Here is a 27,026-nt window from a genome sequence, read left to right on the forward strand (position 1 = left end):
CCTTCCTGCACCCCTCTCATGAGGATCTCATGAGATAATCTCAAGACTCCAGGGACCCCATGCCCTGCAATGCTTTCCCTGAAACCCCCCCTCCTCCCAGGTGAAGGCTGTCATCCCACCTCAGCACTGGGGACCCTTGGGTCCCAGTGGACTGTGAGTCTCCTCTTCTAGGCTGTGATCAAGGGCTTGGTCTTTTTTCAATTCAATATCCTTATTTTGGTGTAAAGCCCAAGATAGCATATGTGGCTTATGAATAGTTTGCTGAATAAATAAACGAATAATTGGATGCACGAAATAAGCTTTGGGACCTGTACACCCGGGTCCCCCATGGGCTCACGCAGGCAGAGTCTGTGCCCTTCCATTTTCCAGCAGCCCCTCCACCTTCCCTCAGCGGGAGAAATCTGCCTTCCTTTCCACTGGGCCCTGTAGCCGGGTTGGGATATGCAAGACGGTGGAAGCGGAAGGGGCTGGTCCATCACTTCCTCTTCTGAAATTGCGCCACCCACCGCTCCAACCGGACTTGTTAATTCAAGCCTTCCTCTGGCCTCCTCTCATCCTACCCGCCTTCCCGTTCCAGTATCCCCATCACCAGCCCCCTCCCACCTGGTGAAATCCAAGGAAAACTCAGGGCATCACAGTTTGTGCTGGGACGTTCTTCCCACTCACCGGCATATCACCCACCCCTTGATGGAGAGCAGCCCTTCACCGGGTGGGCCAAGATAACCCGCTCCAGGCAAAGGTCTCCCAGAGGCCGCTCCCCTCCGCCCTCACCCCCTGGCCCGGCTCACCTGTCTCGCCCCAGATGGGCAGGTACTCATCCTGCTGAATGTCCAGCATGATCTCCAGCCCGTTGCCTGTCCCCCCCTTGACCGTGGTGAGCAGAGGCTTGCCATCCTCGCCTGAGTTAAACATGTAACACTTCCCATATTTTGTAAACACCTGAGGGAGAGAAGAGAAAGAAGCACGTGGGTGACTTTGGACTGGGCTCCAGGCAGACTGGGAACCCCAGAAATCCAACAGCAGGCCAGCATCCCCACAGCCCATCATAGTCAACCCTCTTGGGGACCAGTGATTCCTCACCTCCGGTTAATGGGCTGGATTCTGGCATCAAAGAACACATCTGGACACCCTTTGGGGTTTGTTGCCATGCAATCTGGTCTCTCTCCCTCTGTTAATCCTTCCCTTTCCACCCCCACCCCCGGGGGGCAGCCATGTCCACTTTCAAGTGTCAAGCAGTCTGTATGCTTTCTATCCTGTAATCTGTGCCTCCAGCCCTGAGCTTTCTCTTGGGCTCCAGACACACTGATCCAGCTGCCTGATACGCATGATTTCAGGGGGACCCAGAGACACCCGACTGCAAGCACGTCCCAGTGGGATCAAGGCTTCCTCAGCCTCCGCACCCCACTGGATGGCTCTCCTGTGCACCGTATCCCGGGGAATAGCACTGTCCCCTGCCCAGGGGCTCAAACCAGACCCTCAGAGCAGGTGTCCCCTCTTCCTCTTTCTCACCCCACATCCAATCAACCAGCAGGGCCCGTCAACACTGTCTCTGTATCCAACTTGACTTTCTGCCTTCTCTCTTCCGCACGGCTTTAACTTAATGACCTCTGTCATTTCTTGCTTGGGCTGCTGCAGTTTCTTAGCTAGACTGCTGGATTCCAGACAACCTTCTCCAGCCCATCCTTTAAGTGAATCGTGGTGCACTCCTTCAGAAATGCAAACCTGATTATATTAATCCTGTGGTTAAAATCCATCAGGGCTGCCCATCCCCCTGAGAGTAAGCTCCAGGGCCACCCTTCCACACCCAGCCTTCTATGATGCTCTCTCTGTCTGCTTCATCCTCCTCTTCCCATCTGAGTCCATGGGAATTCACTGGAAGATAAGCTCATGGGTTTGGTGGTTACCTCTGCATGTGCACTGAGGAATCTAACCCTGGTGGCTAGCACAGGGCCTGGCACCTGGGGGTATTCCAGAAATATATGTCAAGTGGACAAGTGAATGAATAAATGAGTGAGTGGAGCTACATTAAACAACTCTCACACCTCTGGATGTGCCCTGCTGGTTCGCCTACTTGCGGCTTTCTAGTTGCTGCTTCCACTACCTGTAACAGCTCTTGTTCCTTTTTCTGCCTGGGCAACCTCTGCCCATTCTCCAAGACTGGATCGATGCATCGCCTCCTCCAGGAAGCCGTCCCAAGCTCATGGACCAAGTTGTATAACATCCCTCCTCACATTCCCCCTTTGCTCCTTCATCAGGGCAGCTATCACACGCAACAGTAACCACAGGTGGGTATTGTTGTTTCCACTGCGCAGAGGACAAAACCACAGCCCAGAGAGGTTAAGCAACTTGCCCAAGGTCACACAGCTATTAAGTAGAAAAGCTGAGATTCAAAACATCTTTTGGGGCATGTTGTCGTTGTCACTGGGGTGTTTCTGAGCCCTATACTCCTCCTCTCTGCCTTGCTTTTTCCATCAGCCAATCAATAATCATATGCATGAGCTCCTACTACAGGCAAGGCTTATGGAGATTGTAAAGAGGCACAAGCCCTGCACTCCCAGTATTTCCCTTTGTAGCTAGGGTCCCCAGCACCCTGGCCATGGACCGGTACTGGTCCATGACCTGTTAGGAACCCGGCTGCACGATAGGAGGTGAGTGGTGAGATGGAAGTTTCATCTGTATTTACAGCCACTCCCCACCCCTTGGGCTTCCCAGGTGGCACTAGTGGTAAAGAACCCGCCTGCCAATGCAGGTGATGTAAGAGGTGCACTCGATCCCTGGGTTGGGAAGATCGCCTGGAGGGGGCATGGCAACCCACTCCAGTGTTCTTGTCTGGAGAATCCCATTGACAGAGCCTGTCGGGCTACAGTCCATGGGGTCCCAAAGAGTCAGACGCAACTGAAGCGAATTAGCATGCACTCCCTCCCGCCCTTGCTTTACCACCCGAGGTCCGCCGCCTGTCAGATCAGATCAGTGGGGCATAATAAATGTAATACGTTTGAATCATCTTGAAAACATCCCTATACAACCCCCCACACCCCCAACCCCACCCCGTGTCGACCCCAGTCCGTGGAAAAATTGTCTTCCATGAAACCGGTCCCTTGTGCCAAAATGGTTGGGGACTGCTGCTTTTTCATGCATATCAAAGTATATAACTAGATGGTGATTTATAGGACTGTTTGTTGGAGAGAGTAGGGGCTGGGTCTGTCTTGCTGGATGAATGAATGAATGAATGGGCTTCAAGGGGTTGCTACTCCCATTCCCTCGCCCACCTCTGGGAGGCGCCCTTAAGTGTTGGCCCTCCTTGCTAGTTATGGCAGGAACTCACACCTGATATCTTGTTTCACTCCCCTCCCCTCCCTTTCTCTGCTCTGGTCTTCTTAGCTTCCCGCTTAATTGTTCCTAAGTGTTTTTGCTTGCTTTTCCTTGAGGGTATTAGAGGAGAGACAGTTTACCTTCATGGGGGCAGAAGAAGGGGCTCAGAGCCAGGCAGGTGCACACAGACCGCACTTCTCCGCTGGCCTCCCTGCCTGCACCGCCTCAGCCCGCCACTCCTGTATCAGTTCTAGCTTCTCGGAGAGGATCATTTTCCTCTTTGCTCAACATCAAAGGCTGAGAGCTATTTACCCACAGCGCAGTTTTGCTAGAAACTCAGGACAAGATGCCGCTCTCCTTCCCCGTTGCTGTGCATAATGACGTGTAAGAGTAACCGGCGCTTCAAACGTAGGCCTTATCGCCCCCAGCCACAAAAGACAATTTATTTAAGTCTAGACTGTCAGGCCAGAGCTCGCTGCTTCTTCAGACCTGCCATTCTCCGAGGCACTTCTCTGCTCTCCTGGTAAGCGCTGACAGCCTCATCTGGGATGGCAGGGCTGAATTTGCAAGGTTGCTAAGAATCAAGAATAGCTCTTAGTTGAATCCTTTTGTAAGAATTAATGGTGCACATATCAAACCTGGATCTGCAGGAGTGACAGGGGTGGGGGCTGGGGGGAAGCCCGAGATAAAGATGGACCCCAAGACCATCATTTTCATTGCTCACTGCGTGTTGCAGTTGAGAGATGACACGTGTACAGCTTCAACTTTCTCAATGGCCCCAAGAAGTTGGAGGGAAGGAGACTAAAAATTCCTGAGCCTCTACTCTGTGCTGGCCCCTGCTTGGCATTTTCAGAGGAACTATCTTTTTCCTAATTATGGTCCCGACTACCTTGATGGGAAGGCATCTTATTATCACATGCCTATTTTACAGTTGGGAAGACTGAGGCTTAGTGAAGAGGTAGGTAGTAGAGCTGGGACTCATGGGTTTGACTCTACCACCAAGGAAGTTCCAAGGGAGGAACCCTGAGATTTTGAGTCAGACAGAAAGGCATCAGAGCACCTTGCTCATTATTTGTCAAGTCTGTGGCCTTGAACATGACATCTTTTTCCAATGTCAGTTTTCGTGTTTGCAAATTGAGCAAGATAACCTTGCCACGTGGTTGTAACATCTAAATGAGGGCATGCAAGTGGATTTGTTTGGAAGATTACATAATAGACATCTTTAAGAGGTATGAATCCATATTAGGTCCTTTTCAGCAGAAGTGAGAGAAGTTATTTGAGTTATGGGGGGAGGTCAGTGATGAACTGAAGAATGGGAGGTGTTGAGGGGTCCTGTCTTCTCTGTGTTTCAGTAATACTAAGCTCATCTCTCTCTCTCTCTCTTTGCTGCATTGGGTCTTCATTGTAGCTGTCAGGCTCTCTAGTTGTGGCATGTTGGGCTTAGTTGTCCCCAGGCATGTGGATCTTAGTTCCTTGACCAGAGATCAAACCTGTGTCTGCTGCATTGGAAGGTGGATTTTTAACAACTGGACCCCAGGCAAGTCCCATCAAGCTCATTTTGAAGTAGTTACAGGGGATGGAAACCACCGTGTGCCACTGACTACTTATTCCTTAAGAATGTTAAGCCTGTTGTTAAAAGCCCAGGGCAGCCGATGAGATTACTGGGGCCACAGAGTTCTGTAAGAGAGGGCAATGCTTTGATGCACACAATCTACTTTGAAATCTACTTTTGGACAGAATTGCAACCAGTCACTGGTGCAGTGGACAGCCACCATAGTCTGAAGTTTGCACATTTTAGCCTGTACTCTTCTTCTCTTGGTAGTGTCTTTGTCTCATTTTGGTATCAGGGTGATGGTGGCTTCATTGAATGACTTTGGGGGTGATCCCTCCTATTCAGTCTTCTGGAAGAGTTTGAGGGACTTCCCTGATGGTCCAGTGGCTGAGACTCTGAGCTCTCAATGCAGGGAGCCCAGATTCAATCCCTGGTCAGGGAACTAGACACAACTAAGAGTTGGCATGCTACAGCGAAAAGATCCTGCATGCTGCAGCTAGAGATCCTGCATGCTGCAGCTAGAGATCCTGCATGCTGCAATGAAGATGGAAGATCCCGAGCACCACACCTAAGACCTGGCACAGCCAAATAAATAAATAAAGATAAATATTAAACAAAGATTTTGAAATGGGATCAGTATAAGTTCTTATTTGTATGTTTGGCAGAATTCCCCAGTGAAGCTGTCTGGCCCTGGACTTTTGTTTGCAGGGAGGTGTTTTTTTTTTTTTTTTTTTTAATTACAGATTCTATTTCACTTCTAGTGATTGGTCTGTTCAAATTATTTATTTCTTCTTGATTCAGTTTTGGTGGGCTGTGTGTTTTTAGAAACCAGTCCACTTCTTCTAAGTTATTCAGTGTTTTGGCATAAATTGTTCATATTTGGCACAATCTAAAGCCAAGAAATCTGGATGTGGGGATGGGGAGAGGGTCTTGTGCCTTCCAGTAGCTCTTAGAACAGCCCTGAGGTCACGACTGGCTTGGCTGACCTCTCTGGAGCACCATTCACATTCTATCTGCTGTCATTAATTTTTTGCAGCAGCCTTATGAGTTTGGTCTTATCACTCCCATCTTACAGATAAGGAAACTGAGGCCCAGAGAGGCTGAGCCAGGTCACAGAGCTGGTAAGTAGAGAATCCAGGGTGTAAGTCATCTTTGCCTCACTCCATTGCCTGTGTTCTTTGCCGCTGCTTCCTCATAGCTACAGCTACTCTGTTCCCGGCAGACTGATAAAATTGGTGCCTTGCTAACACTAGGGGTCTTGAGCTTGGTAATGGTGGGGGGGTGGGCGGCGGAGGTTATATCTCAGAGTCAGGAGAATCTCAGGAAAGTGCAGGCACCACAGATCTTCTTGGGGACTTCCCTGGTGGTCCAGGGGTTAAGAATCCTCCTCTCAATGCGGGGAACACGGGTTTGATCCCTGATTGGGGAACTAAGATCCCACATGCTGTGGGGCAACTAAACCTGAGCCCGGCAACTAATGAAGCCCTCAGGCCACAATTAGAGAGTCTGCTCGCCACAACCAAAGGTTCCTCATGATGCAGTGAGGATCCCATGTGCCACAACTAAGACCCATCACAGCCAAATAAACAAATAAATATAAAAAAATCTTCTTGCCCAAATGTCTCATCTTGTCCGTGGAGAGTCTAAGGCTCAGAGAGGTAGAGTGTCCTGCCCCGGGTCACACAGCTAGTTCGGGGCCAGAGTTGAGACCTGACCTGGGTTTGGGTCTGTGCTCTTCCTCTAAAACCTTCTGTTTGTGCATGATGGGGGTTGGAGATGATGGCTAAGCTCCCCTTCCTGGGGCCCTGCATCCAGGAATAAAAAAGATTAGCAATGCCTGCTGGCCTGGGTACCAGCATCCAGGCCCAGCGTGACCTGTTGGGGCAGCCTGCCTCAGAGTCCAGGAAATGCACAATGGAAAAGGTTAGGGACAGAAGATATCCCTGAAGACACAGTTTTCTGGCCCAATTAGTAGTGCAAACAACATTTCTACACATGGACCTACTTAAGAAAATAAATTATGTATAAGCTCCCTTAAGGACTGTAGAAATATCCACTTACCAGCACACGACTGGGCCTGTAAGCTTCAAACCTTCCAAGCCTTCATTAATCCTGACCTTTAGGGCTTTTCTGAGGCAGTGGCTTCCTTGTCTCTTCTTGCTTATTATGCTTGAACGAAGTGAAATCCTATTGCTCCAAACCTCCTCTAAAACTCAGCCTTTCCCCTCCGCTGAGTTGAATGAACTTTCCTTCCAGTGATTTGCTGAAATTTCTCGTTTGGCTGTTTTCAAAATAATGGACATGTTAAAGCCCACTGTTTTGTTTGCTCTGGCTTTCTCTATCAAAATCTCCTAACACAGCAGTCCTCAACATTTTTGGCACTGGGGACCAGTTTTGTGGAAGATAACTTTTCCAGGAACCAGGGGAGTGCATGGTTTCTGGATGATTCAAGTGCCTTACATTTATTGTACACTTTATTTCTATTATTATTACATTAGCTCCACCTCAGAACATCATGCATTAGATTCCAGAGGTTGAGGACCCTGCTTTAACACATTTTGCACAGAGGGAGGAAAACAGTCTGTTAAATAGGTTACCAGGCTTTCAGTAAACAAAATGAAGCTGCTTTTTGTTTTATTTTCCTGGAAGGAGGGGTGGAAGGTTATCAGTAATTCAACCCTTTTCATTGCTGTGTAGTATTCCACTGCACAGCTATACCAGGATTTATTCATTCAACTATTGATAGACATTAGGTTGGCTATTACAAATAAAGCTACTACTATAGCAGGTATAGATCAGTCTTTGTACGGATAAGTTTTCATTTCTCTTAAGTAAGTGCATAGGAATTGAATGGCTGAATCATATCATCGTAAGTGTATCTGTAACTATTTAAGAAGTGGCCAAGTTGTTTCCAAAATGGTTGTATAGTTTTATATTCCCATTAGCACTGTATGAGAGTTTCAGTGGGGGGTGGTTTCCATTTGTTTTCTGAAGTTGTCATCAATCAACACGTTTGAGAATTAAATATGGCAGAGGGATGCATGCATGAGGAGGGGGCTATAGATGGTCAGCTCCTGGAAGGCGAGGCCTGCATCTTATTAGGAAAAATGCTTATTCACTCATCTCTTCCTGCAACAGGAATTTTTTTTTTTTTTGCAACAGGAATTTTTGACTGCCTATTATGTTCCAAGGACAGATGCGTGACTGTGCTTTTACCCCATAGGGAGATTTAAAAGGTGACTTCAACAAGTACCCAGGAAAGCACCTCCATGTGGCTGTGGAGTCCTTGGGAACCAAGGAGATGAGGGGAATGCAGCCCCTTGGCCACCACTTGTCCCTGCATCCCAACCAAGAGGCCACAGTCTCTTTTAGGACGTCATTAATATCATTCATCTTTGGGTTCCTTTTCAGAAGGGAGAGAAGAACGTCCAGTCACTGGGCATTACCACGAGGCAGGCACTGTGCTGATTGCTTTATACTCCTTCTATCTTTCTGAATAATAATTTAACCAATTAATTAAATACTTTGGCTGCACTGGGTCCTAGTTGTAGCATGCAGGATCTTCAATCTTCCTTGTGGCGTGTGAGGTCTTGCAGCACGTGGGATCTAGTTCCCTGACCAGGGCCCCTGCTTTGGGAGCAGGGGCTCTTTAATCACTGGACACCAGGGAAGTCCCCTGTAGACCTTCTGTCTTTCAGGGCTCACAGAGCCCACCGATGTAGATGGTATTCTTCCCAATTTGTAGATGAGAAATCAAGGCTTGGCGAGGCTAAGTCCTTATCCAAGATCCTCCAGCTAGAGAGAGATTCACCTGATTTTTCCCTTTATATTCATGGGTCGCTAAAGGAACCCATAGCATCATTTGAGCATATAATATGGTACTGCAACACCCCTCCCCTCCACTGAGTCCGTGCCCCTCTATGCAGAGATGTGACATATGCTGTGTTGGCTTCACTAAGAAGCGCTCCTGTCTCCTTCCTCCAAGCCTGAAACACAGCCTGGGGCTTTTCTGCTGGGCAACTGTCCAGAGAGTTTTAGACCGCACTGGAAGAGATGTGTAAGCCCCATGCAGAAGAAAAGAGCATCAGGTGACTGCCAATCTGTCAGCTGGGAAAACAGCACAGAGGGGAGCAAGGGTGACTCTGAGCACTCTCCAAGTCACACGTTTTGTGAGCAAATGTTCCCCTGGGGAACGGCTCACAGAGGCAGAGGGGCCACTTGAAGGCGCCAGGAGGGTCATTTGAAATTCCAGACCTTCACAGATGAATCCCTCCTGAGCCCTCATGTGAACGTCCCAAATTAGGCCTGACTTGGGGTTATGAAATGGGCTGAGGGCAGCTAGAAGCCTTTCAAGGTGGACCAGCTTGGCTGGTGCGGGGAGGGGAGTCTGGGTGATGAAGGTTTCCAGGGAGACTTCAGGACAGGCTGGTTGCTCTTTCTGCTGGGTCCTCCACTGTCTGTCTCCTGTGAGAAGTAAGGGCTGTGTCCTTTTCACCCCTGGCATCTCAGTGCCTGGCCCCATGCCTGGCACACAGTAGGCACTTAATGGGCAGGTGTCTGGATGCAAGAAAAGACTCAAGCATGGAACTGGGAACCAGACAGCCTCAGCTTCCAATGCTGGCTCTGCCCTGATTTAGGGAAGTCATTTCATCTTTTTGAATTTTGATCCCTCATCCTGGAAATGCTGGTAAGAGTAACTTCCAATAGAATTCTTGTAAAGATCAAAAAGGTCATTATGAATCTGAAATTACTCTATGCAGAAAAAAAAAGTTTTCAGCCCAGGCAGAGAACTTTCTTGCCTGTGGTCAGTATCATGGCTAAGCCCTGTAGGGGCAGGGGAGGTGAAAGCATTGTTATTTGCCTGTAGAAATGGAATCTGAGATGTTGTTCCATCTGGGACCACATTTGTGGCTCATCCATTCAGTTGCCTAGTGAACTCTACAGAATATCTCTTGTGTTCTAGCACTGCCCCAGGTGTTGGGGATGCAGAGAAGAATCTGCAGCTTAGACTGCAGATTCTTTAGGGACCACCTAGTAGGGAAGGTGGTCCTGCAGAGTGATTCTGTGTGGAGTGCATAGAAAGAAGCCGTCTGGTGGGTAGGGATGGGAGGATTGGGGGGGCTGATACAGAATTCTCTCTAGAGGCAGGGCTGCTGACCCCAGCAGTATTTAGCAGGCTGAGACAGATCGCTTAGGCTGGCTCCTGGTCTTAACAGGGGCATGCTGATGTCAGGGAGGCCAGTGATGTCTGCTGAGCCCTACCTACCAGCCCTTCACTCCAGCTCCCTTCTGTTCCCACCCCTTAGACAGACAACAATGGGCTCTACTAAGAGACAGGCAGGAAGGACAGACCTTGGAGTCAGATTATCCCAGCTGAACACCTACTATGTGCCAGACACCGTGCACAATGAAGAGTGGAGCTTAGCTGTTAGCCAGTTGATAATCACCAGGACACACAAGCAGTGACTCGGAGGAGCTGGCATCTTGTTCTCTACAAGGAAACCAGTGTCAGTCTCCCAGGACCCCACCAATCCCCCAAGCCTGGCTTTCTGATCTGTCCACTGCCAGCAGGTCACCAAGCCCAACCCTGGGGATATGGGGCCAAGGCAAGGGGTTAATAGAAAGAGCACATTCCTAGGGAGCCACGGCTGACTGTGAAGACCATCCACTTGGCTGTCATCAGATATGGGGAGCAGGACCCAGGAGGGCTTCCCTGCCTTGAGGGAGGGCAGAAGTGCAGAAAAAGTGAAGGAGAAAGAGTGAGCACAAACTGTCCACAGCCCATCACCGTGTCCATCTCCTGCCTCCATTCCCTCCTTCTTAACCCGGCTGACATGATCCCTGCTGCCCCAGCCCATGCCAGTTCCCACGCAGAACCTTCTGAAGGCAGGGTGTGTTCAAGGTGCAGCTGCCCAGATGCACTGGAAGTAGCCCCGAGTTCTGCACCTTTGGTTCTTTCGGGGTGCAGAGCCTCGGGGCGAGGCACACCTTAGTCTATGTTCTGATTACTTACAAGAGAATGGACACGAAGTACCCGACAGAGTACTCACTCAGTAACATTAGTTAAGATAATGTATGGGTTCTGCTCCTGAGTTCTGAAATCTCAGCTCTTACATGATGTGATTTTTGGGTTCCTGGTCCATATTACAAGTTCTTTTTACAACTGCTTGCCTGATCCTGTGACTACAGCCCTGTGCCCACTTCTGACTGCTGCCTACTGGACTTACAGGAATATATGCCCACTTGGTTTCCCTGTGGCCATGCCCAGATGGAACATTGCTAGGGTATTCCTCTATAGGAAGTTTGTATCACCCCAGCTGGGTATTTCTGCTCAGCTGAATTTCACCTTTCCCCCACTTTTCCAGCCTCTATCCCGGGGGCTTGTGTGGGCTTCCTATCCCATTGCGTTTTCTACCTGTGTGATCCACCCTGAGATAAGACACGGGTTGTTCCTTGCAGCTGCCTCACTACTCATCTTCTGAAGCAGGTGTGGGATGGGGGGAGGAAAAAGGTAGGGATCAGAAATGTGTTCTATTGTGTTCCTAGTTAATTTCACATTATTCTACAGGGTTGCACAGAAACGATGCATGGGTGAAAACCAAATGATGGTTTATGATGTTTACGGAAGAAAAGCAGATGTTCCAATTAATGCTAGGGCTGAAAACAGTCCCAAGGCAGGCTGATTCTAAAAGCTGATCAAGAAAAGGTCAAATAGGTAACAACCCACATGGCACAAAAATCCTCATACCACATTCTTTCTGATTTCATATTTTCTCATTAAAAACATATTTCACCTTCTCCAGGAACTGCTCAGAGAATGTCACTCTCTTCTAGTTTTTTCCCCTCACTGGTCATGGAGGTTGCTGCTGCTGCTGCTGCTGCCTAAGTTGCTTCAGTCGTGTCCGACTCTGTGCGACCCCATAGACGGCAGCCCACCAGGCTCCCCCGTCCCTGGGATTCTCCAGACAAGAACACTGGAGTGGGTTGCCATTTCCTTTTCCAATGCATGAAAGTGAAAAGTGAAAGTGAAGTCGCTTAGTCGTGTCCGACTTGTAGTGACCCCATGGACTGCAGCCCACCAGGCTCCTCCATCCATGGGATTTTCCAGGCAAGAGTACTGGAGTGGGGTGCCATTGCCTTCTCCAGGAGGTTGAGCAGCATGTAATTTCCATAGCAAAGCTTGCATTATGAATGTTCAAAGGCATCGCAGATTCACAAGTGCAGAGGGTTTGAGGCAGTTCAGTGAGATTGCTTTCCCAACGTGTGGAATTAAGACCTGGCTGGAAGATATACAGCATGCATGATACCATGCTCCTTCCTAGGTCCATAGCAGACATAACTAATGGATCACAGCACTCTTTCCCTCTGAGTCTCACAGTTTTTTTTTTTTTTTTTTAAGCCGAATAATTCTGGCTGCCACTGTTGGAGGTGGCAAATGAGTTGAATCCTATTTGCCCTTCTTGTGCTGGAAGAATGTACTGCTGATGGTGACAGCATTTCTGTAATAAGAGGCAATGCCTGATAGTTGGGGCAGGCTTGGAGGGCAACTTGAGGGGCACAGTTCTGGGGGCTTAGGCAGAAGGGACTGTAGTTGGTGACAGAGGCAGAAGTAGGACTTTGTATACTAAAAAAAAATTGCTGGACTTCCCTGGTTAAGTCCAGTGGTTAAGAATTCACCTGCCAATGCAGGGGATATGGGTTTGATCCCTGGTCTGGGAAGATCCCACATGACTGGGGGCAGCTAAGCCTGTGTACTTGACTACTGAACCCATGTACCCTAGAGACTGCGCCCTGCAACAAGAGATGCCCTCGTACCACAACGAAGAGTAGCCCCTGCTCACCGCAACTAGAGAAAGCCCATGCACAGCCACAAAGACCCAGCACAGTCAGAAATAAATAAGGTGTTGAAAATTGCTTAGACTTGCCGCTCTGCACTCTGGTAGAGCACATATAAGCTTTGGACTGCTGCTGCTACTGCTACTACTAAGTCGCTTCAGTCGTGTCCGACTCTGTGCGACCCCAGAGATGTCAGCCCACCAGGTTCCACCGTCCCTGGATTCTCCAGGCAAGAGTACTGGAGTGGGGTGCCATTGCCTTCTCCGATAAGCTTTGGAACCAAGTACCAATTTTGCCATTCATAAGTTTTTCAAATTGGGCTAATGTTTCTTGACCATCCCTTTGCTTTTCTGTCTCAGATTGGTGGACTCGACTCCCAGGCGACTGGGAATAATTTTCACGGTACCACAGTTCCTTGACTTAGGATTGAAGGATTAAAGGGCCTGAGATGATTAGGGGCTTTCAAAATGAAAGACAAAGTGTTCTTTTGTTCTTTCAACATCTAATGAACTACTATCATGTGTCAAATACTCTGCAAGATCCTGGGAATACAGAGATAAATAAGACACGGACACTCTCCTCAGTTGCCCAGGTAGAAATGGAGGAAAAAACCGCTTCAGGCCGTCAAGGAGACAGAGCCGCTGTAAGGCCATCACTGACTCCCGCACATAATTTACAGGATGCAGCTCTTGAGGGACAATGAACGGGATGCAAGGTCCACTTGTGTAGTATTTACTGTAACCCTTCAGTCCTGTTGAGCCTGTGTGCATTTGCAGAGGGCTGGTTTCCAGCTACTGTATTACTTTTTATGGGTGACTTAAAACAATTATTTATTTGGCTGTGCTGGGGCTTAGTTGAGGCACGAGATCTTTGGTTTTGCTTGCAGCATGTGGGATCTAGTTCTCTGATCAGGGATCAAACCTAGGCCCCCTGCATCAGGAACTTGGAGCCTTAGCCACTGGACCCACCAGGAAAGCCTGTCAGCTACTGCTCTGACATCAGCATGACCTACTCAGGCCTTTCCCATCCTTTCTGCACTCCTCCACCACAAGAGCCCCATCACATCTCCTTACCTCCAAACCAGAGCCTAGATTAGGATGGGAAAGGTGAGGTGCCAAGGCACAGAATTTTAGGGGGTATTCAATTCTTGGGATTGAGAGTGGTGAGTGCCTCTTTAAATTTTGCACCTGGGTATCCAACTTGTACACCCTAGTCTGGGCCCTGTTCCAGACAAAGTCAGATGAAGACAGGAAGAAAGACATCCATGATGAAAGTGGCACGACAGCCTGTTCTTACAAGCTTGCAAAATAGACACTATTGTCTTATTTACAGATGAAGAGACTGTGAGTTTCTTCAGATGAAGTAACTCAGAAAGGGTGAGTTACTTGCAGAGGCATCACAGAGCCGTAAAAAGTCAGAGGCTTTTATTTACTTATTTATTTTTACTGAGACAGACCCAGGTCATGTTCCCAGATCTGCCTGTCCTGAGCCATGTGACTTTGGGCCAGTGACTTATTTTTTTCTGACCTTCTGATTCCTCTATCTGAAGAATGGGGATAATAATATCTCTCAAGGTCAGATGGGAATGAAGTCCAGGCACTTCCAGCTTCTGGTTCTGTGACTCTGCTTTCTCAGATGTTAAGTGGACTGGCCGTACCTGTTTCACAGAGATGCCCTGGAGACCAAATGAAATGATGGCCGTGCCAGCCCATGGGGAGTTCTGAAGAGCTGTTTGGAGGCTCAAGTGTGAATTCCTTAATAGACTTTTCTGTCTCTCCAGCCCTGTTAACTTCTGGTCTTCTGGGGTGCAAGGAGGGAGGTCAGCGTCTGTTTGGTGAGTGCTTTTAGATAATAGCTTCAGATCTTCTCTCGATGGATAATTGAGATGGAATGCTGGCTACCGGTCAGATGCCACGCCAAGTGCTTAAATGCACCGTTCCATTCAACCCTCTCAGAAACCCTCCTACTACTCCCATTGTCAGAGAAGAAGAAACAAAATCTGGGGCAAGCCAAAGGACTCACCCAAGGTCATGCAGCACGTCGGAGGAAGAGCCAGGAGCTCCACCCATCTGTCTGATGGAGAAACCTGGGCTTTCTGTGTCCTATTAGGCAACAGTGACAGGAAGAAATCCAGGCTGTTTCTCAGCAACGGAGCAAAATCTAGGATTTGCACCTGAGCATGCTCCAATGTACCTGAATATAAATTGGACTCATTGCAAGTCAGGGCATGAAACCTTGTGAGTGCCAGTTGCTTCCTAAGCAGGGGCGGAGTGATGGCTTGAGGCTTTCCCAGATGGCCTGAGAGTGTCACTGATTTGAGTCTTTGTTGTCGTTCTTGTTGTTTAGTGGCTAAGTTGGACCTGACTCTTTTCCGACCCCATGGACTGTGTAGCCTGTCAGTCTCCTCTGTCCATGGGATTCTCCAGGCAAGAATACTGGAGTGGGTTGCCATTTCCTCTCCTAGGGGATCTTCCTGACCCAGGAATTGAACCAATGTCTCCTGTATTGCAGGCGAATTCTTTACCACTAAACTACCTGGAAAGCCTATGAGTCTTTGCTATGTCCTCAAAATTCACCTGAAATTCTACAACCCTATTCCACCAAAGCTTTAGGGAGAGCTGTCAGCTGCCTCCACTGCAAGTTGCTGGGTGGGTGAATGCCTCCGTCCTGCAGCGTTGAGCATCCTCTGTGCTACCATATTCCCTGTGTCCTTCCTAGTTCTGGGGACTTAGCAGGAAATCAATGAATGCCGAATAAATTAATACTTCCATTTATTTGTCTATTTTTCGCTCCATCCCCAAATTCTGAGACTATTTATCCAAGAGCTCTATGCAAAGCCTAGCATAGCATAGGTACTCAGTAGAAGTTTGTTGAATGATTAACTTAAGAGAGAATGATGCAATTTGCCTTATAAAGAAAGAAATCTGCACACGGCGGAGCTGATCAAAACCTGTATGAAGCGAGGACTCCTGTATGGCTCCCCCCATGAACCAGCTCCCTTCAAAGCAGGAATTTTAGCAAAGGGGCAAGACCTCTGTCTTTCCTCCTGGCTCCAGGTTGGATGGGCTGCAGAGAGATTCAGTGAGGAGAAAATCAGGCTTCCTTTTATCAAAACAAGGCAGCCGGTTCTCTCATCTTCTGAGAACAAAGACTAAATGGAGGAACTGGGAGTGTTTAGAAGGGAAAAGAACAGGCTTAAGGAGGATCACAATAGCTATCTGTAAATATTTGAGGGGATATCATTTGGAAGAGAGAATAGACTTACTCTGCATTGCCATGGAGAAGAGTGTCAAGATCTGGGTTGGACATAAGGAAAGAAATTACCAGTTAACATACAGGCAGTAATCTTTCTGGGGAGATGGACATATTCTATATCATAAGGCTATGTGTTACACAGGTGTATCTATTTGTCAAAACAATACAGGTAAGATCAGTGCATTTCAACATGCATACATTGTACAACAACAAAAGGAAATGTTAAATCATTATCATCATCATTGTCCTAAAGTGGGGGAGAGGGGTGAGCAGAGGCACAGAGGAAACAAGAATATATAAGTATCAATATTGTTTGATTTGGATAGTGGGCACATAGGGTTCATTGTACACTCCTGTTGATTTTGTATATGTTTAAATTTTTTCATAAGTAAAAGCTGGTGTATGTTCATTATTGAGCAGAGGTGAATCAATGGGGCTGTGTTGAAAGGCAGTGAGCTCCATATCACTAGAAGTATTTTGCAAATTTGCTGTGTATCCTCAACACCCCCCACCCTCTAAGAAACTGGGCTATTGGAGGGCAGTCCGGGAGAACAGATGCTTTTGAACTGTGGTGCTGGAGAAGACTCTTGAGAGTCCCTTGGACTGCAAGGAGATCCAACCAGTCGATCCTAAAGAAAATCAATCCTGAATATTCATTGGAAGGACTGATGCTGAAGCTGAAGCTCCACTACTTTGGCCACCTGATGCAAAGACCTGACTCACTGGAAAAGATCCTGATGCTGGGAAAGATTGAGGGCAGGAGGAGAAGGGGGTGACAGAGGATGAGATGGTTGGATGGCATCACCGACTCAATGGACATGAGTTTGAGCAAACTCTGGGAGACAGTGAAGGACAGAGAAGCCTGGCGTGCTGCTGTTCATGGGGTTGCAAAGAGTCGGAGACGACTGAGTGACTGAACAACAACGGGGAGCAGGAGCCTGAACCAGATAACCTTGGTCAGGAACCTCACCCTTCTCCTGGGTAGGGGGATTGTCAAGACTGTACCATGGGGGCTGAGGGTCTAGAGGAGAGCTGGACTCTCCAGAGCCATGAACTGGAGCCAGAGTCCCTCATTCCAGACAGTGGGAGATGCTGGGGGTGGAGGCGGGAATATACCCAAGGTGTCTAGGAAGGCTGCTAGACTTGGGGGGAGAGGGGTGTGGAGTGAAGAGAGGATCCAAGTCAAGATGAAGAGTTGCAGGTTTGGAAAGCAGTCTGAGTTTTCAGGCTCTGAGCCATATGCCATGGCTTGCTAGCTGAGTGAATCTGAGTAAGGCACTCTACCTCAGTCTTTTTATCTGGAAAATGGGAGATCAGACCTACCTCATAGGATTAAATAATCCTGGGGTGCCTGGCACCTAGACAGCCATGCTCATTAGGGTTATTACTACTTATAAGGTGGTGGTTGTTTTAGTCATTATGTTGTGGGATCTGTGTATCTGACTCTTTTCGACCCCAGGGACTATAGCCCATCAGGCTCCTGCGTCCGTGGGATTTCCCAGGCAAGAATACCAGAGTGGGTTGTCATTTCCTTCTCTAGGGGATCTTGCAGACCCAGAGACTGAACCCGAATCTCCTGAATTGGCAGGTGGGTTCTTTATCACTGAGCCATCAGGGAAGCCCTGTAACGGGGAGATGAGCCCAAGTAAGGACTGGCTCTGGCAGGGAAAAGAGAATGGACTTGAAGGTCTGTTGCCTTCATCAGCTACCACTTAAGGCCACATTTTAGGGATGGCTGAGGGAGGGGTGTCTGAATGGGTCAACCTGACTTAAATGCAGGGGAAAATTCTACAAGAACTCTTCCACTGATGACATTCCAGGATTCTGTCGGGATCCAGGCCATTTCCAGGAGTGTCCATGGTACCCCCATTCATTGACGTTGCTGTAGAGATGCCCCGTGCTGGACAGCTGTGTGTCCACATTGCCAGGGCACAGTTGCCTCTTGGCAGCTCCCAGGGATCCCAGACCCATTTGGCTGCAGCCGTGACCCCACCCCAGACGCTAAGCCCATCCTGATCGGGCCTGGAGTCACACACAGTGAATCCCACAGGGCAGGTAAGGCACTTTCATCTTACTATCTCCAGCTCCTGGCACATAGTTGGCGGGGGGATGATAAATGGGTTCCAGGCAAACAAACGGATGCTTGAGCTAAATGTGGAGACAGGTGCTTTAGTCAGACCTGTTCACTCTGGGGCTCATGTTCCTGGAGGACCTGTGAGGATGGGGGACAGTCTGTCCTCCCCCAGCTGGGCTCATAGACCCCCAAGAGGCCAGTGGACAGCTGCAGTCGACAGGCAGTGCTCCCAGCAGGCGGCAGTAGCCTCTGCATTTCCACAAACAGCTCGGAGCACCAGTGTGGCCACCCATTGAACACACCATACATCAGATGCCTAATGGCGCGTTTGAGAACATAAGTGGTAACCACCAAATGGGACCCAGGAAAGGAATTAGAGCCAGATGCACAACAGGGAGGGGGAAAAAAATCGAGAAGCACCTCGGAGGAAATGGGGCCTGATGCAATCATCTCGAGACAAGATAACCATCTCTCAAGCATCTGCAGGCCCGAGGAGTCCATTTCATTTAGAATGGGCACCAGGGGGCTTCCCTGGTGGCTTAGTGGCAAAGGATCTGCCTGCCAATGCAGGAGATGCTGGTTCAATTCCTGGTCTGGGAAGATCCCCCGTGCAACTTAGCCCATGCAGCACAACTACTAAGCCTGTGCTCTGGAGCCCACACGCCTCAACTGCTGAAGCCTGCTCGCCCTAGAGTCTGTGCTCCACAACACGAGAAGGGACCGCAACGAGAGGCTGGCGCACCACAATGACGAGTAGCCCCCATTCACTGCAACGAGAGGAAAGCCTGCGTAGCAACGAGGAACCAGTGCAGCCAAAAAAAAAAAAATCACTCTTTAAAAATAAATAAATTAAATAAAATTGGCACCCTTTACAGAAAGCTGGGCTAGATCCCAGGGCCCTCATGCCTGGACTGGGCCTGTGCCACCCCACCCTGCCCGCAGAATCCTGAACAGCTCCGAGAGCCCGTCTGGCCACTTATTCAAGTTTTCATTCAATAAACATTTTTGCACATCTACTTGCTGGCATGAGGTTGTGTACCAAGGCATCTAAATGCAAAGGTTCAGAGTGTCTGTTTTCGAAAGCTGACTCTGCCCTGACCTGGGAGTTAATCTCCCTTCCTCAGTTCTTCTTTGTAATACCCTCCACCTTGCAAGGCTGCCATGCAGTTAAGTGAGAATATGGGGAAAGTGTTCAGAACAGCAGTGAATACGTCCCTCCTAGGATGCACACAGTCCAGCAGAGGGAGGGGACCAAGGGCTGGACTGCACACAGTAGGAACTCAGGAGATTTTATCTGAATTGAGCAAAGCACAAGCACACACATGCACACATGCGTACACACTGGTATACAGGCACACACGTGCACACACACACACATGCCACCGAGAGCCCCCACAGAGATCCATTTCCTTGGTAGGTAGATGGAGTTTTCCAGACCTCTTTGTGGAGAAGTGGCTATTCCTGGATCCTGACATAAAGCAGGCGTCTTGGTTCCAGGGATTTCTCATTTCTGGTACCTGGAGTTCCCCTTTCTTTAGAGCTTGGCTCTGTATTACAATTCAAAAAAAAAAAATTGTATGTTGTCCTGCTTGTCTTTGTGCATGGAGTGCAAGTCAGGTCTGGGTTGGCTTAGTCCACTGATGATGGAACTAGAAAGCAAGGCTGGAAATGTAATTTTATTTGCTCATGCCCTATCTTGTTTCACAAGGTTTTTGAGGTTAGTTACCGTAAGTCCTCCACGTATGAATGAGTTCCCTTCTGAGAGCACATTCGGTAAGTCCAATTTGTTTGTAAGTCCTACGAAGTTAGCCTAGGTACCCAACTAATACAATCGGCTATATAGTACTGTTCTATAACAGGTTTATAATACTGTTCACACAAATAATACATAAAAAAACAAACAAAAAATGAAGAAAACATTCCACTCTCTCTTATAGTAGTTCTTTAAAAAGTACAGTGGTATATACAACACTTTGCTTTCAGGGACTGGCATCAAGTGAACAGGCAAGAAGAGTTACTGACTGCAGGAAGGAGAGGAGGTGGGAGATGGCAGAGCTGAAGGATCATCAGCGATAGGAGATGGAGGGCAAGCTGCAGTTTCACTCACGCCTGATACTGACGGAACGCACGTTCACATCTTTGAAAGTTTGCAACTTGAAACGTTCATACGTAGGGGACTAATACAGAGATGAATAAGGTAAGGTTCCTAACCTTCAGGACCCTATAACCGCTTTGGGGGCAGACTGGAGAGTAAGCAAACAGCTGCAATAGACAATCGCAGAAGGAAGGATGTGGTACGAGGCGGGGGGATCAGTCGAATATTCTGGGGGGACTCAGGGTGGGGCCAAGGGACAGGCTATGATCTGAGAGATTGACAAGGCTCTGTGGAAGGGATGGATCTGCACTGTGGCTGGCTGGAGGAGGAGAAATGCAGGTCACCCAAAGTGGGGAAGGGCAGAGGAAACAGCACGCGCTGAGGCACGTAGGCACAGAGGCATGGGGAGGTGTTTGGGGCGCTCTGGGAGCAGGGAGCGCGCTGGCGGGGCTGGAAGGAGGCTGGGGTGAGGGCAGGAAGTAGAGCTTGAGATGGGGAAAGTGGTTCAGGCCAGATGTGAAGACCGTATGCTGGGCGAGGGCCAAGCATTATGTGAGACAGCCTACACAGGCAGTTATGTATAATATTTAATCCTCATTGTGATTCTCTGTGTTATTATGCTTCTTTTAGGGATGGAAAACTTAGGCTCTGAGAGGTTCCAAGACATTTTACCATAAGCATAGTATTATTCCCAAATTAGTCCTTTAAGCCCATAAGCAGAGGCCAGTATTCAAACTCAGATCCATGGTCCCTCCATAGCCCCAAGAATAAAATACTATTGCCGTGATGCCTTCAGGAAACCATGAGGGACTTTGGGAAATACAAAGGCTGTGTAAGGTCTATATTGATGTCTCAGGGCAGGGGTTAGAATGGAGGTGAAGAGCTGCCCTGCCCCCATCACTGCCATCAAAGAGAAAGAAATGAAAAAGGACCCAGAAGCTGAATGGAGGTTGAAAGTGCAAGAGCAGGGAGATATCAGTGCAAGGACTGTGAGAAGCCTCTGGGATGCAGGAGAGGGGAAGAGGCTGGTTAAGGATCAAACCCTCTACTCACAGCTCCCTCTCAGCTCATTCGACAGAGAGGGAGTTGGGGTGCGGGGAGGGGAGCCCCCCAACTTCTGCTTATGTGCTTGATTGACTGATGGACTCATTCATTCGTGCAGTCAATATTCAATTTCCTCTACACCAGGCACTGAATTGTATGGGGTTGCCAAGGATATAGAAGCCAAGAGAACATATATCAAGCTCATAATGTTAGGAAATTACAGGCAATGTCTCCTTTATTCCTCCGAGAGACTCAGTGTGGAAGGTCTGTATAATCAAAGCTATGGTTTCTCCAGTAGTCATATATGGATGTGAGAATTGAACCATAAAAAAGGCTGAGTGCCAGAGAATTGATGCTTTTGAACTGTGGTGCTGGAGAAGACTCTTGAAAGTCCCTTGGACTGCAAGGAGATCCAACCAGTCCATCCTAAAGGAAATCAGTCCTGAATATTCATTGGAAGGACTGATGCTGAAGCTGAAGCTCTACTACTTTGGCCACCTGATGTGAAGAACTGACTCATTGGAAAAGACCCCAATGCTGGGAAAGATTGAGGGCAGGAGGAGAAGGAGATGACAGAGGATGAGATGGTCGGATGGCATCATCGACTCTATGGACATGGGTTTGAGCAAACTCTGGGAGAGAGTGAAGGACAGGGGAGCTTGGCATGCTGCAGTCCATGGGATCGAAAGGATTGGACACAACTTAGCGACTGAACAATAACAACAATGTGGAAGGTGTTAGATTCTCATGTTATGTATGAGAAAGCCAAGCTCAGAAAGTTCCAGTCAGTTATCCGAGGAAGAGTGGGACTGACATCCAGGTCAGCATAATACCAACATCCATTCCTTTCCACTAGAGCACGTTGCTCCCTGCTTTCATTCCAGGGTGGTTCTATCATGTATGCCCCAAGGAGGGCACCTTTGAGTGTGAAAGGTGGGGACACTCTCAGTAATCACCCTGAGACAACAGACGGAATCTGGCATTGTTCCAAGCCAACTGGGAGGCTCGGTCACCATACTGTAAAGGCGAATTAGCATTTACATTTGCACGGGACTTTGAAGCTTTGCAAAGCATATCCCCACTTTCAAGTCCTGCCTTAATCATATGGTGAAATGAGTAAACTTGCCCAGATAACTAAAGCTCATCCTTTTAAATGCAAGGAAATGCAACGCAGGTTTTCCTGCTTGAGGAGTGAGTGCTCCATGGTGTTGTCCCTGTGCTGACTTCCCTCTCCCACTCAGCTGAGGAGAGAGCTCCTTATAGCCTTCAGGACTCAGAGCAGAGCTCTGAGAAGGGGGTCTCTGGTACATTTCCTACCCCAAGACAAGGGCAGGCATCAACACTTGCTCTATAAGACTGTTGGCTTCTTAGACCCAGAAGGTCTATATTGGGCTTTCTACGGTCAGCTTCTTTCATAGAAACTCAAAACCAGCATCAACTAAGTCAGAGACTTTGGAGAGCAGAGAACCATCAACCCAAAGAAGATGAGAAGGTGCTGGGGTCGGGGGAGAGGAGATCTTTGAGCTCAGTGAGTTCAAACTCTCCATGTTACAGATGAAGAGAAGGAAAATGACTCACCCAGAGTCGCACTGCTAATTAGTGGCCAAAATGGGACTGGAGGGACTTCCCTGGTGGTCCAGTGGTTAAGACGCTGTGCTCCCACGGCAGGGGCCCCCGGTTTGATCCCAGCCTTTGTATTTCCCAAAGTCCCTCATTGTTTCCCAAATGCATCACGGCAACAGTATTTTATTCTTGGAGCCACGGAAGGACCATGGATTTAAGTTTGAATACTGATCTCTGCTTATGAGCTTAAAGGGCTGATTTGGGAATAATACCCTGCCTATGGTAAAATTTCTTGTAATGTCTTAGAGTCTAATTTTTCCACTCCTAAAAGGAGCATAGAAACACATAAGACTGCATACCACAACTAAGACTCAGGCACAGGCAAATAAAACAAAGAAACAAAGCATTGCAGAGGTTTGTTTCTAAAAAAGTGGGACTGGAATCCAGGTTTCCTGACCCCGCCACGCTCGAGTTCATTCACTGAACCCTGCTGCCCTTTTTCCTTCCCCAACACCACGTGGGAGCTCTGGAGAGTACTCTGGACAAGTTCCACTCTCTCACGCCTCCATGCCTTTGCACCCGCTGTTCCACCTGCCTGGCATGTCCTTCCAGGGAATACCCTGCCTGGCAAGCTCCCTCCTCCTTCGAGACAAAGTGGAAGCATCCCACCTGGCAGGCTTACCCAAATCGCAGGACCTGGTTGGTGGGTTAATTTTTGGTATCTCTTACACTGTGAAATTTATGTGTCTGCCTGTCATTTTGATTCCAGGCTCCCAGAGGGCACAGATTCCTTCTTGTTCATCTCTGTATCCCAGCAGCCCGCACAGGGCCGGGCGTGGAATGAGCTTTCCATCAATGTGATTGCATTAAATTGAAATGCCCTTGGGGGAAGGGAGTTATGACAGGAGAGGCTGCCTGGGAAGGGGTGAAAGATGGAGGCCAAGGGGGAGCAGACAGGCGCCAACAGCTGATTCCTCCCATCACCGCGGGGCCAAGGGTGATCCTGCATGGAGAAGTGGTTTAGAAGAGGCCTGAGGATGTAGGGAGAGGGCAAGGTGGGTTGGCAACCCCAGAGACTGTTCAACCCTGCATCGGCCTGTTGGAGTCAGTCTCTGGAAAAGTACCAGTGAATTAAAGCCCAATAAAAAAGTCAATTAAGTCTAAACTGGTTTATGCCTTAAGCTCCCCCAAGTCAGTGAGCCAGAATGCAAGCTGGGCCGATATTTCTCCATTTCTTTCCACGTCTACATCGGCCTCCAGTGAGGCAACCGTGACACATTTTATTTCAGCCATAAATGGGACAGATAGGCTGATAGCAAAGTAACGGCTGCTGCGAGGCGACGGGCTCTCTGATTCCATCCAAGAGACTCATGTCAGCGGCGTGATGTCCACGTCCTGACCTTGGGCTCCGGACGGGGCACTGGCAGTCTGATCTCTGCATGTGTTCCCGTGTGCGTGTGTGTTTGCCTACACGCACTAGGGGTGTGTATGCCTGTATCTGTGCGTATGCACCGTTGTATGTAGTCTGCACATCTGTGGGTTGTTTCATCCATTTATTCCATACATGTTTATTGGGCACCAAGAGCTTCCCTGGTGGCTCAGATAGTAAAGAATCTGTCTGTAAGGTGGGAGACCTGGGTTCAATCCCTGGGTCAGGCAGATCCCCCGGAGAAGAGAATGGCAATCCACTCCAGTATTCTTGCCTGGAGAATTCATGGACAGAGGAGTCCGGCGGGCTACAGGCCACGGGGTCACGAAGAGTCGGACAGTAGTCCATGGGGCCACAGAATCAGGCACGACTGAGCGATTAATACTTTGTTTTCACTTTTTTGTGTGCCAGATGCTGTACTTGCTTCTGGGGTTTTCATGGTGAAAAACTTAGTCTCAGCTCCTCCCTCTGGGTTACACAGTCCAGAGGTCTAGAGAGGAGAAGAGACAACAAAACGAGTAATAACAACAAAGCATATCGAATGTTATATGGGTGCAGGTGTGCACACGTGTGCTTGAATATCTGAGTGCATGCAGGCCTGGAAAGCTAAGAACACATGTGCGTGAATAGCATGAATAAAGTGGGGTGTGTGTGGGGAGGGGGAGACACAAGAGCGAACGGAGGTCATCAGGGGCATCTGAATCAGAACAAGGGACCTAATACCTAAAGACTGTGCACAACCCATGGCCTTCCCACCTCATCTTGTTTCTCCTCAAGCTCATCTGATCAGTCACAGGAACGCTCAGAGGCCAGTAGCTGACCCTCATTGCTGGGTGGATGGAGAACCCTGGACGGGGGTGACGGGGACATGGAGTCTATTCGCAGTGCAGCAGCTCATAGGAAATCCACTGCAAAGGGCGGGCGTGGAGTTAGGAGTCCTGAGCCGGCCGCGTAGGAGCTGTATAACCTTCCGAATGTCTCTGAGTCTCTCTGAGTCTCGGAATCTTCCCCTGTAAGTCAGAGTGAGAATACTGTCCCTGTTAACCGTCACAAGATCTCTGTGACCATCCACCACCTGGTGCATCCATACAAAAGTGGGCAGTAGATACCATGGCTAATAGTTACTGTTCCTACCGTGGCCAAGCCGCCTTTCCGTGTGCCTTTCTGAAATAAGACCCCACTAGTGCCTGAAAATGCCTACACAGCACTTTCCAAAGTATTTTCCAAAAAATACGATTTCTACAAGATGCTGGAAGGAATAAAAGATCTGTGGTCAAAAAGGTTAGAAAATGCTGGGCTCAACAGAGTTAACCATGTTTATTTCCTGCCGGCCTTCTCAGAGCCTTCAATATACCAACATGCATTGTGAATCTCCAAGAGCGAGCAGAGCAAACACCATCTCTGTCTTAGACTGGACCCCTCCTTAAGGGGCTAGGACTTAAGGGCGGTGGTACATTGTGGAGTGACTTCAGGAAGTCTTAGTAGGGGCTGCAGAACTGAGGCAGGGAAGGGAAGGCCAACAAATATGGTGAACTTGGAGCCAGTTCCTGCTGTGGTGCCCAGGGCTTAGCCCTGTAGGGACCTTCTGTGTGCCTGCTGCATGCTCCATCACTTCAGTTGTGTCCACCTCTTTGCGACTCCATGGCCCACAGCCCTCCAGGCTCCTCTGTCCATGGGATTTCCCAGGCAAGAATATTGGAGTGGGTTGCCTCTTCCTCCTTGAGGGGATCTTCCCAACCCGAGATTGAACCCAAGTCTCCTGCACTGATAGGCAGATTCTTCACCACTGAGAGGGGAGGAACTTCTAGAGATGGTGAGAACACTGCAGGGTTATCACATCAGAGTGGGGAGGGAGCTGGCCATTCATGTGTTTGCTCTTGTTTATCGTTGGTTGAGAGCTGCTTCTGGGATGTCAACACCCTGAACTTTCTGCTTGCCCCAGGCTCAGGCCTAGGATGTCCCTGTGTCCAGATAATGCTCTCAAGCAGAGTCCCAGGTGTTTGCAGGAAGTGCTTGACACAGGAGAGTGTGGAGGCCGTGTGGACAGAGCACTGAGAGCATCTCCAGAAATTCCTTAGTTGGCTTGACCTTCACGTCCATGTTTGGATCCATGACCACCATATGGGATTATGGGTCCATAGACCTCTTTGCGGTTAACATGGGCCGACATGGTAACATACAAATCCATCCCTGCGGGAGCGTGCTCAGTCACTTCAGTTGTGTCCGACTCTATGACCCTATGGACTATAGCCTGCCAGGCTCCTCTGTCCATGGGATTCTCCAGGTAAGAATACTGGAGTGAGTTGCCATGCCCTCCTCCAGGGGAGATTTCGCACCCAGGGATTGAACTCTCATCATTTATGCCTCCTGCATTGGCAGATGTGTTCTTTACCACTAGCACCACCTGGGAAGCCCAATGCATCCACAGATTGGCCCTAATCTATTTTCCAGTTTATCCATTTCTACTTCCTTTGAATCTAAAGGACACACTATATGGATTACTACAGCGGGAGAGGAATTGGGCCAGGTGAAAATAAGCGTCTCTTCCAATTTGAACCTTCCTGGGACAATTTGGAGCTCTTACGTATGAGTGTATGTTGGATATACCTCCTGGAACAGGGCCTGGGATTTACTGTAGGGCAGAGGTGCCAAGCAATGCAGGGAATGGAAGCTTCTGGAAGGTAAGGACTCAGAGTATTTGGCATCGAGAAAGCCAGAATTCTTATTAAGAGAAGCCAGGAGTGAGAACTGGTAAGCCAGACCCAAGCTTTGGGTACAAAGTGTTAGTGAGAAACAACGGATGGGTGGAGATAGGCCAGAATGTTCCCGAATGTTCCTTATGTGAGACTCTAGCTCCATGTCTGTT

The 27,026-nt window shown here is 48.8% G+C and overlaps 1 protein-coding gene across 2 annotated transcripts in view; it reads right to left on the reverse strand.

The window, feature by feature from the left end:
• Nucleotides 1-27,026, reverse strand: part of ASIC2 (acid sensing ion channel subunit 2) — a 1,207,926-nt gene that overhangs the window by 98,608 nt on the left and 1,082,292 nt on the right. For both annotated transcript variants that reach the window (XM_070390448.1, XM_070390447.1), the window contains exon 2: nt 789-939. In XM_070390448.1, the coding sequence (XP_070246549.1) occupies nt 789-939 (151 nt within the window). The remainder of the gene's footprint in view (nt 1-788; nt 940-27,026) is intronic.

The sequence above is a fragment of the Bos mutus genome, chromosome 19 (genome assembly GCF_027580195.1).
Source record: "Bos mutus isolate GX-2022 chromosome 19, NWIPB_WYAK_1.1, whole genome shotgun sequence".
Taxonomy (NCBI): domain Eukaryota; kingdom Metazoa; phylum Chordata; class Mammalia; order Artiodactyla; family Bovidae; genus Bos; species Bos mutus.